The following is an 11,251-nucleotide window of genomic DNA, read 5'->3' on the forward strand; positions in this document are numbered from 1 at the left end:
CATTATGTTCTTGTTTGTTGTGTACTAATCTTGTTATGTATCAAATAATGCTTTATTTATAACCCGCCCTCTTTCTCCGAAGGGACTCAGGGTGGTTTTACCTTTGCCTTCCCCAAATCAACTGGCATTTGGCTGGATTCAGCTACCTTTTTTACTCTTACTCTTAAACATGTCTGCCAACACTTGTGGATTCATTAGTCAGCGGTATATCAGCAGTATGTAAACATTAGAATGGAGCAGGATTTCACTTGAGAGAGAGAGAGAAAGGAAAAAAAGAACACAGGCAACTCCAAGTTAAATATGCACAAGAGTACATTGTCCACACAGTAAGCCCTAATCCTTGTTCTTTAAGAAGGATATGAATCAGTTTGTTGTGCCATGAAAGAAGAAAGCAGAAGACTATCAAAGGCTTATTTGCCATTCTGTGTACACTGAACAAGACTATTGTTCTGAACATGAGATGTAACAATCACTTCTGCAAACTACAAGAGACTGTTGCGATATGGGGTTTTCAAGGGTGGATTTCCTCCATTTCCAAGTTGAGTCTTTAGATCTCTGCACTGCTTAAAAAAAACGATAACTGAGATTTGGATTGCTTTCTGATGTGTAAACATTTTTTTATTTCATAAAAAACATTATGGCCATTTTGGTATACATTTATCATTCTCTTAGAAAGCACAAAAGGCATGGATCGATGGGTTTGCACCAGGTGCACCTCTGATTTAAAAACACATTCCAGAAAAGAAAACTAAAAGGGAGGAGAGAGAGAATTCCCAGCATAAGGCATGTTCTATTTGCTTCATAAATGCATACATTGGACGTCGTACTATAAATTCTACAAATAGGCAACCCTGCATTCTTCACATAAGATCCTTCGGATAGGATAGATTAAATCCTCACTTAGGATATTACAGACTTAACCAACGTAAAAAGATTGTCACCCTAAAGAAGAAGCTAAAGAATACCTAAACACGTATACAGAAATGTAACTTTTCCAAACTGCAATTCCCAGAATTCTCCAGCCAATACAATCAGTGGCAGACTGGGAGTTGCAATCCAGAAAATATATTTCCCAATCTCTGCCATTTACTGACTCCATTCATTTCAATGGTAGGCCAACCTCTGAACATATAAAAGACTGCAAGTAACAGAATACCTTCTTTGTTGCAAGTAGTTGGAGGAAAAAGACATTCATGTAAGTCAGTGTTTTTCAACCTGGTGGTCGGAACTCCTGGGGAGGGGTCGCGAGGGAGTGTCAGAGGGGTCACCAAAAGACCATCAGAAAACACAGTATTTTATGTTGGTCGTGGGGATTCTATGTGGGAAGTTTGGCCCAATTCCATCATTGGTGGGGTTCAGAATGCTCGTTGATTGTAGGTGAACTACAAACCCCAGCAACTACAACTCCCAAATGTCAAGGTCTATTTTCCCCAAACTTCCACCAGTGTTCACATTTGGGAATATTGAGGATTCATGCCAAATTTGGTCCAGATCCATCACTGTTTGAGTTCACAATGCTCTCTGGATGTAGGTGAACTACAACTCCAAAACGCCCACCAAACCCTTCCAGTATTTTGTATTGGTAATGGGAGTTCTGTATGCCAAGTTTGGTTCAATTCCATAATTGGTGGAGTTCAGAATGCTCTTTGATTGTAAGTGAACTATAAATCCCAACAACTACAACTCCCAAATGACAAAATCAATCCTCTCCCCCCACAACCCCACCAGTATTCAAATTTGGGGATATTGAGTATTTGTACCAAATTTGGTCCAGTGAATGAAAATACTTCCTGCAGATCAGATATTTACATTATGATTCATAACTGTAGCAAAATTACAGTTATGGGGTAGCAATGAAAATAATTTTATGGTTGGGGGTCAGAACAACATGTGGGCCTAAATTAAGGGGTCGCAGCATTAGGAATATTGAGAAACACTGGTGTAGATAAAGGAGCTCTGTTATCAAAGCAGAGGCATATCACACTTGTACAAAAACATTACTTCGGGTGAAAATTAACTGTGTTATAGAGTTTCCAGAGAAAATGCCGTGTACAAACTAAATCAGGTGTAAGTTCATTTAACTTTCTCTACCTTTGTACCTTAGTGCTTGAACATTATCTGTTCTGACACCATAAGGCAGCAAATTTAAAAGATTGTCCTTTCTGATTTAAGGGACATTGCAAGAGAAAGCAGGAAAATTTAAATACATTGCTAGGGATTGTGATAGCATTATTACAGAATGAATTCCAATTAAAGACTTGAACTCCACACCAACCAGAAGCTCTTACAAGACTAGGAGTCCAAGCTTAAGTTGGCCAATCTGTCATGTGAAATGGTCATGTAATCACCAAGCCAAAGAGCTGAATTGCCATCTTGCTCTCCCTCTTCCTCTCCTGCTATAAGACGTCATTGGAGAGAACAGCGACGTAGATGGCTTTGCCTCAGAAGGAAAGAAAACAAAACTTCTCATTTTCCAACTCTTTAACTGGGAAGCCGTGAACGTTCAAATTCAGACAATTCAGATTTTAGTTGAGACGATGCGGGGAAATTACACAGATATTTGTAGATATTGACTCATAATTTCACAATGCAAAAAGATAAAAAAGTGAAAAGAGGACTCTCACATTCTAAAAAGCAATGCAAGGGAGGGTATAAATACCATTCCTGTACCCTGATCCATTTATAAATACACGTCTCGACGTTATTACAGTGGCATCGGAGGCTCAATTTTTTGGTACTCTGGGAAAGTTATTTTTAGACTACAAGTCCCATGCTGGCTCGAGGAATTGTGGGAGTTGTAGCCCAAGAACTACGAGTTCTGTGCATGCATCTTAATACAAGGGCTGGTCTGGTTCTGCACATTTCAGAAAGAGATTACAACCCTGTGTATAGCCTTAGGCATTGCTACCGAAGAAAGTTATCCTTCCTACTAGAAAAAATTGTTCCTTTTCTACATATATTTACTTAAAAAACAACCCTGTAAATGTCATATTAAAAACATGCTATGTAAACATTTGTATCAGGTCCACCAACCATAACGTTTCAAAGTTGTGCACATGCCCCCTTTCGTTCTGCTTAACAGCCCTGCTTTTTGAAAACTGAAGAGGACTTTCTGAATATTTCAAACCTAAGAGGCACCAAGAACATTAGAGATTTCCTCTTCAGACTTCAAGAGAAGTGAGAAATAAGGGGCTTCCGCTGTGTTCCACAGACATGTGGCATTTCTAGTGAACGGGCAAAGCATCCACATAACTTCGCTTAAAGAAAACAGGAAGCATCACAGTCATGTGTGTGTTTACCATCATTACTGTACTCAGTTCTTCTAATATTTTAATTCAATATTGTTTTCATGTTCAAGCTTTCTCTGAACTGTGTTGTCGAAGGCTTTCTTGACCGGAATCACTGGGTTGTTGTGCGTTTCCGTTGCTGTATGGCCATGTCCAGAAGCATTCTCTCCTGACGTTTCACCTGCATCTCTCCTGACATTTCGCCTGCATTTCAGATAAGAAACAATCAGGGCCAGCTAATCACCTCCCAACAACGGATTGCCCCAAGCAGTAAGAAGCCAGACCTTGGGCCATTAAATGCTATTCAGGGTAGCCAATTGAAACATTCACACCTATCTCCAACAGGCAAGAGTTCTTTCTCCTATCCTGGACATTTCATAGATATATAAACCCCACTTGACTAGTTTCCAAAAGACCTCACAACCTCTGAGGATGCCTGCCATAGATGCAGGCAAAATGTCAGGAGAGAATGGTTCTGGAACATGGCCACAACAACCCAGTTTCTCTGAACCAAAACTCCCATCAACCCACAGCCAGGACTTCTGAACTGATGGGGATGATGAAATATCTAGCCCAACGCCTATGGTGGTCGCCATAGTGGGGGGAAGCTGTTTTACTCCTACTCCTCTCCCTCCCTGTGCACACTTCAATAATCATCTTCAGAAGGGAATTCCAGACAAGAATCAATCAGGACCAGCTAACACCTCCCAACAAAGAATTCCCCCAGGTAGGAAGCAGCCAGGCTTTGAAGCTGCAAGGCCATTCAATGCTAATCAAGGTGGCCAGTTGTAACATTCACACTTGCCTCAAGCAGACAAGAGTTCTTTCTCCCATCCTGGACATTTCACAGATATATAAACCTCACTTGCCTAGTTTCCAACAGATCTCGCAACCTCTGAGGGTGCCTGCCATAGATGTGAGAGAAACGTCAGGAGAGAATCCTTCTGGAACACAGCCATACAGCCTGGAAAACTCACAGCAACCCAGTGATTCTAGCCATGAAAGAAAGCCTTCGACAACACTTCAGAAGGTTGTTCTATAGTATGAGTGAATTATTAGCACTGGGGAGAACAAACTGAAATATCATGAACATAAATTATTCAGTTTCTTTTCTTGTTCTGCGAGGTCTTAGAATTATTCTATTATGTCCATTTTACGTTTATGCATGACATTCGCTTTAGAATAAATCAAAAGGGATTTGGATACATGAAACCTGAAACCGGGAGAAGGAAAACGGATGTTTCTGCGATTGTTTCTCAACGGCAACTACAAAGTGTCCTTGTGCATGGAGTTTTCTTGTGCAGGAGAGGCAACACAAATAGAAAATGTTTAAAAAAATCAGTGTAAATCTGGTAACACTGTGAAGTAAAACAAAAGGGCATCGTATACAATGTTATCTATTTACAACCATGGGCCGGAGCGATACGTTAGCATCGGACATACATCAGAGGAAAGCCAGAGCACTTTATCATAACCTTTGGAGAATCTAATTCCTCTCGAGCATAGCAAATGAGAAACCAGCTTGTCCTTGTGACAGATTCTGTGCCGATTCTATGCTGAATGGATATTTTTCAAAATAACATTCCTTCTTTCAGGTGGCAAAAAAGGGAGATACAGCTTTTGAACAATACTGCTTAAATGACAACACAAACATGAAGTTAAGAAAAAACAAAAATACATATAGGGAGTACGATAAAACGTTGGCTATTGCCAAGCTTATGTTACCAGTTTTGTTTAGCCCAAAATCCAACTGCACATTGGAAATCTTGGTATTTATAATACTATTTTTAATGCTTGATGAGATGGCTCCGGTAGTCCACTGGGGTGTGTTGTTTTGTTTTTTTAAGTTTTCAGAGACACATTGCGTTTTCAAGAAAGATCGGAAGCAGTTGCAAAGCTGATCTCTCCTACAAAAGTTAAAGAGGAACAGATCTCAAAGATGCAATACTGTCATTTTGGGGAGAGGGGGGAAGAAATAGAAAGAAAGTGCTTCTGAAATATATGACTTATAATTTCCCCCTTGCCCACCCCAGCTGGTCCTTTTCAGTTTGTAATGTGTCAGGTTTATAACAACACTCATAAATAAGAGCTTCCAATCCATCACTGGGTAGAGAAACATATCCACTCAGTGTCTGAGGGGTTGTGTACCAATGTTGTAATCATTTCATCTCACCTGAAAGTCTCTGAAGAGTTCAAGCTCAGTAACCAAATGAGATGCCACCCAACTTCCAAAATCCAACCACTCGAAGACACTCGGCCTCGGCAACAAAGAACAGGAGGTCCATTCCTCCTCCTCCTCAGCCAATCCTTTTTCGGTCTAACCTGCAGAGGATCTTTTTGAAGGCCCTCCTGAAGTCATGGTTGAAGATGGTGTAGATGACAGGGTTGAGGGAACTGTTGCAATACCCAAACCAGAAGAAGAACTTGAAGAGGGTTTCAGGCACAAAGCAGCTTTCGCAAACAGCAGTCAAGGTGTAGGTGAAGAAGAAAGGGAACCAGCAGATGACAAAAACCCCAATCACGACCGCCAGCACAAAGGTGAAGCGCTTCTCCCGGTTCTGCCTGCCCCGCCATCGGGATGCCTTGGCGTTGCGCTCCTCCTCGGACCGGCTGGGCAAGACGTCCCCAGGCTTGATCTGGCTGAGCTTGGTCTTACCCTTGCCCCGGGGTGGCTTCTCCTGCTTCTTGGGCTCACGGGTCTCGTTGTGCTCGGAGGAAGAGGTGTCCTCCAGGTCAATGCCGTTGACCTCTTCCCCGTCGTGGCTTCCCCCGGCCACCGCCACCTTCTCCCCATTCAACTTGGTAGCTGCAGTGACGTCCTCCTTGCCGGATAGCCCATTCTGCCGCCTCTCCACGGCCTCTGGCCTATCGCCAGGTGGGACCCGAGTCCTCCTCTTCGCGATCTGGTAGATGCGGACATAGACCAGGACCATGATGAGGCAGGGGGCAAAGAAAGAGCCAATGCTGGAGGAGATGATGTACCAAGTCTCCTTGTTGATGCTGCACTTGGGCTCCTTACTGCCAGCTTGTTCTCCAGGCAGGGGCTCGGGCTCTCCTTGCTTCATGATTGAGATGAGCGGCGGGAAGGAGATGATAGCCGAGATGACCCAGACCAGGAAGATGATGCTCTTGATGCGGCGCGGGGTGCGCTTGAGGTTGTACTCGATGGCCTGGGTGATGGACCAGTAGCGGTCCAAGCTGATGGCACAGAGGTGGACGATGGAGGAGGTGCAGAAGAGGACATCCAACGCTGTGTAGATCTCGCACCAGACCTTGCCGAAGGACCACTGGCCCATGACTTCGTTGGCCAAGGAGAAGGGGATGACCAAGGTGGCCACCAGGATGTCGGCGGAGGCCAGGGAGACCAGGAAGAGGTTCTGGGGGGCCTTGAGGGCCCGGCTGGTGAAGATGGCGATGATGACCAGCACGTTGCCGAAGACGATGACCAGCATGAGTAGGGTGGCCAAGGAGATGAGGGCCAGGGTGACGTGGAGGGAGAAGGGCCCCTCCCGCGCCCCGCCCTGGCTCCCGTTGAGGCTCCCGTTGCCTTCCATGGGCAAGGGAGGATGCCCCGAGCGCAAGTGGGAGGCCACCGCAGAAAAGCCCCCCTCGTCGCGCCCCACCAACGAGACCTCCGCTGGGAACATCAACCCGGCAGCAGGGCTCGGGTGGCAAGGCAGGAGAAGGAGCAAGAGAAGGAAGAAAAGAAGGCTGGCGAAAGGAGGAGAAGAAGAAGGAGGAAGACTCTCAGCCGCCTCCTTCCTTCCTCCGCCTCATCTTCCCACCCGCAAGTTACCTTCGCCCGAAGAGACCCAACTGGGGGCTCTTCAAGATCCAAACGAAGGACGAGGAGAGGTTGCTGCTGCTGCTGTTGGTGGTGGGAGTGATGGTGTGGAGGGTTCGCTCCCTCTGTGGCTTCTCCCGAGCGCTTGCCTGTGTTTGCTGCTCCGCGCTGAGGCTCGCCTTTATAGCGCCGGGTCTGGGATCGGCGGGAACCCAGCGGCGGGCAGCAAGCAGCAAGCGCGGCGTCAGCGCCACGTGGGGACGGACACGCCGCTTCCCCGCCCGCCCCTCCTCCGGCCAGGATCGCCACGCCTCGCGGAGGGACCTCCGGACTCGCGGGGATCCCTCGTGCCTCAGCCCCACGCGCCTCAGCCCCCTTCCCTTGCTTCCCCTTCCTTCCCTGGAGCGCCCTTCGCCTGCTTTGGGGGAGCTCTCCTCTGCCTCTCGCCTCCACAAACGCACGCACACATCTCTATCTATCTATATCAGGCATGGGTCAACTTGGCCCCTCTATAAGTGTTTTGGACTTCAACTCCCACCATTCCTAACAGCCTCAGGCCCCTTCCTTTTCCCCCTCAGCCGCTTAAGCGGCTGAGGGGGAAAAGGAAAGGGCCTGAGGCTGTTAGGAATGGTGGGAGTTGAAGTCCAAAACACCTGGAGGGCCCAAGTTGACCCATGCATGAGCTGTTGTTAGCCCCAGCTTCTGCCAACCCAGCAGTTTGAAAACATACAAATGTGAGTAGATCAATAGGTACTGCTCTGGTGGGAAGATAACAGCGCTCCATGAAGTCATGCTGGCCAAATGACCTTGGAGGTCTCTACGGACAATGCCGGCTCAGGTTGCATTGTAGGAGTTGGTCCATGCTTTGCTCTTCTCCGCACTCACATGTCGTGGACTCCACTTTGTAGCCCCATTTCTTAAGGTTAGCTCTGCATCTCATGGTGCCAGAGTTCAACCTGTTCAGGACCTTCCAGGTCACTCAATCTTCTGTGTGCCCATGAGGGGAATCTCTCATCTGGTATCAACCATTGATTGAAGTTCCAGGTTTTCATCTGCCACTTTTGGACTCTCGCTTGCTGAGGTGTTCCTGCGAGTATCCCTGTAAATCTAAGGAAGCTTTTTCTTGATTTAAGGCATTGGGTTGCTGGCTGATATCCGAACAGAGGATGGGCAAGAGATGTCAATGCTTTGGTCCTTTCATTACAAGCTGCTACTTCCTGACAAATGTTGACCCATGCTTGGTGTATGCTTTGGGTTTTAATTTACACATTGTATTGTTTTATAGTCTTTTGACTCTGGTGGTGCAGTGGGATAAAGTGCTGAGCTGCTGAACTTGCTGACCGAAAGATCGTAGGTTCGAATCCGGAGAGTGGTGTGAGCTCCCGCTGTTAGCCCCAGCTTCTTCCAACCTAGCAGTTTGTAATCATACAAATGTAAGTAGTTCAATAGGTACTGCTCCGGTGGGAAGGTAACGGCGCTCCATGCAGTCATTCTGGCCACATGACCTTGGGGGTGTCTACCGACAACACTGGCTCTTCAGCGTAGAAATGGAGATGAGCACCAACCCCCAGAGTCGGATAAGACTGGACTTAATGTCAGGAAAAAACCTGTACTTTTATTCTAACCCCTTTGCGTTTCCTTTGGGAAAAAGAAGAAAAATATAAATCCATATCATCAGCATCAGCATCCTCCTCCAACCCTTTGGACGAAGTTTGCCCATGCATCATTTTGATAATGGAACTGGAAGTAAATGTTGTTTCCAGTTGCTTGAAAGGATGTTGGGCATGGGTAGTTCACCTACCTCCAAAGAGTGCTGTGAACCCCACCAACTATGGATCTGGACCAAACTTAGCACATATACCCAACATGGCCAACTTTAAGTACTGGTAGGGTTTGAGAGCATTGATAGATGATGATGGGAGTTGTAGCTTACCCACAATCATTATGCATTTCCTAATAGGACCATAGGAGCCCCCGGTGGCACGGCGGGTTAAACCCCAGTGCCAGCAGGACTGAATACCAACAGGTCGGAGGTTTGAATCTGGAGAGAGTACAGATTAGCTCCCTTTACCAGCTCCAGCTCCCCATGCACAGACATGAGCGAAGCCTCCCACAAGGACACATCAGAACACCCGGGTGTCCCACCCGGGTGTCCTCACCGGGTAGTGAGAATTTTGTACTAGGTTTTTTTTTTGTATAATGGAACAAGTAAATATATTTGTATCTATGTCTCTATTTTTCTAAAATCAATAAAGAATAAGTTTTTAAAAAAAAGAACACCCGGGTGTCCCCTGGGCAACGTTCTTGCAGACTGCCAATTCTCTCACACCAGAAGCAACTTGCAGTTTCTCAAGTTGCTCCTGTCATGGGAAAAAATGGACCATTCATAACATCCAAAAACAAACAATCGGGATTTCTTATATTTATCACCAAATACTTAGTCCAGGCATCACCAGGTACCTAAGCTATATAATATACATACATATACATATACACATATGGACACCCACACATCGCAGTTAACCAGCACACACAGGGAGTGATAGATGCCAGATAAATGTCATTTCCAGTTATTTGAAAGTTACTGGTCAAAAATAGCCCTAATTAATAGTCCAGTATTACAAAATTCTAAAATCAGGAGAGTAAATAAAGAACAACACTCAGAAAACAGGGGGAATTCCAGACATGAAACAACCAGAGCCAGCTAACACCTCCCAACAAAGGATTTCCCCAGGCAGCAACCAGCCAGGCTTTGAAGCTGCAAAGTTATTCAATACTACTCAAGGTGGCCAATTGCAACATTCACACTTGCCTCCAACAGACAAGAGTTCTTTGTCCCGCCCTGGACATCCCACAAATATATAAACCTCACTTTCCTAGTTTCCAACAGACTTCACAACCTTTGAGGATGCCTGCCATAGATGTGGGTGAAATGTCAGGAGAGAATGTTTCTGGAACATGGCCACACAGCCTAGAAAACTCATAGCAACCCAATGATTCTGGCCATGAAAACCTTCAACAACACATTTTCTAATACTGTCATGCATAAGACAAATGTTGTGCACACTGAACTATCAGAAAGCAAAGAAGTAACTATCTCAGCCATCGAAGTGGACAATTTGGGAATTTTGGATAAAGAATACTCTACCTGAACTTGTTATTTATGTTCACCACAGCAATCACAATATAGGTCACACATCCTCCTTAACCTTCCTTCATAAATGCCCCATCCCAGCAAAGTTGCCAGCACAAAAAGGTGCAAAGGGGTACACGTTGCTGCTTCATAGCTCGAGAATGGACAGCAAACTGGCATTGGTTTCAACAGGCACCTGGTGATTCTGGCACCAAGGTTGGGACAAGCTGCATATTGGGACAAGAAGGGTATTGACATGCTGGAATACATCCGAGAGAAGGGCAGCCAAAATGAGCATAGGTCTGGAAGCCAAATCCTTGCCACATCTCAGCTGTGGCTCACTGGCAGACACAGGTCCTTGATATGTCTGTTTGCATGTGTTGCTTCTGCTAACAGAAATCTGTTTGCTGTGAAAGCTACCCTGCATCCAGGTACTTGTGTGTCATATCACTTGCAGTTGTGCATTGCCTCTGTATAGAACCATCTCTCTATGCATTTGCCTCACCAAATGCCACAGCAGATGCCCGTGTAAATAAGCATACAGATACTTCAAACACTTCTCAAATGCAACTGTGGGCAATGCAAGTGTAACACAGCCATCTCCAGGGATCTGCCAACATTTACACAGGGATCAATTGAACCCAAGTAAAGCATGCTTAAAAACTCAAACAGAATTAATCATGGGCTTCAGTTTCTTGTGCTGTCTTTTGTTTTTATGATGTTTAGGTTAGCATTATTACATGCATATGTGACTGATCCTATATTCCTATTCTCTATCCAGTAGTTTCCAAACTTTGGACTTCCCAGAAGCCCCATCCAATGGCAAAGAATTCTAGAAATTGAAAAGGAAAAAGCTGAGATCCTTTGACTAAGAGCAGTAGTTCTCAACTTGTAGGTGCCCAGACGTTTTGGCCTTCAGCTCCCAGAAATCCTAACAGCTGGTAAACTGGTTGGGATTTCTGGGAGTTGTAGGGCAACCACTGTCTAAGAGGAATCCATGAGTTTGACAAAGCACTTCATAATGTTTGCACCAGCTTTCGAGGTATT

General features: G+C 45.4%; 1 protein-coding gene across 1 annotated transcript; it reads right to left on the reverse strand.

The window, feature by feature from the left end:
- Positions 1-592: 592 nt before the first annotated feature.
- ADRA2A (adrenoceptor alpha 2A) lies at positions 593-7,493 on the reverse strand. Its single transcript, XM_060768403.2, has 2 exons — positions 5,461-7,493; positions 593-5,194 (listed from the first exon to the last, which is right to left on the reverse strand). The coding sequence occupies exon 1, from the start codon at positions 6,932-6,934 to the stop codon at positions 5,585-5,587; it is 1,350 nt and encodes a 449-aa protein (XP_060624386.2). The 5' UTR covers positions 6,935-7,493; the 3' UTR covers positions 593-5,194; positions 5,461-5,584.
- Positions 7,494-11,251: the final 3,758 nt, after the last annotated feature.

Source organism: Anolis sagrei, chromosome 3 (assembly GCF_037176765.1).
Source record: "Anolis sagrei isolate rAnoSag1 chromosome 3, rAnoSag1.mat, whole genome shotgun sequence".
NCBI classification, from domain to species: Eukaryota; Metazoa; Chordata; class Lepidosauria; order Squamata; family Dactyloidae; genus Anolis; species Anolis sagrei.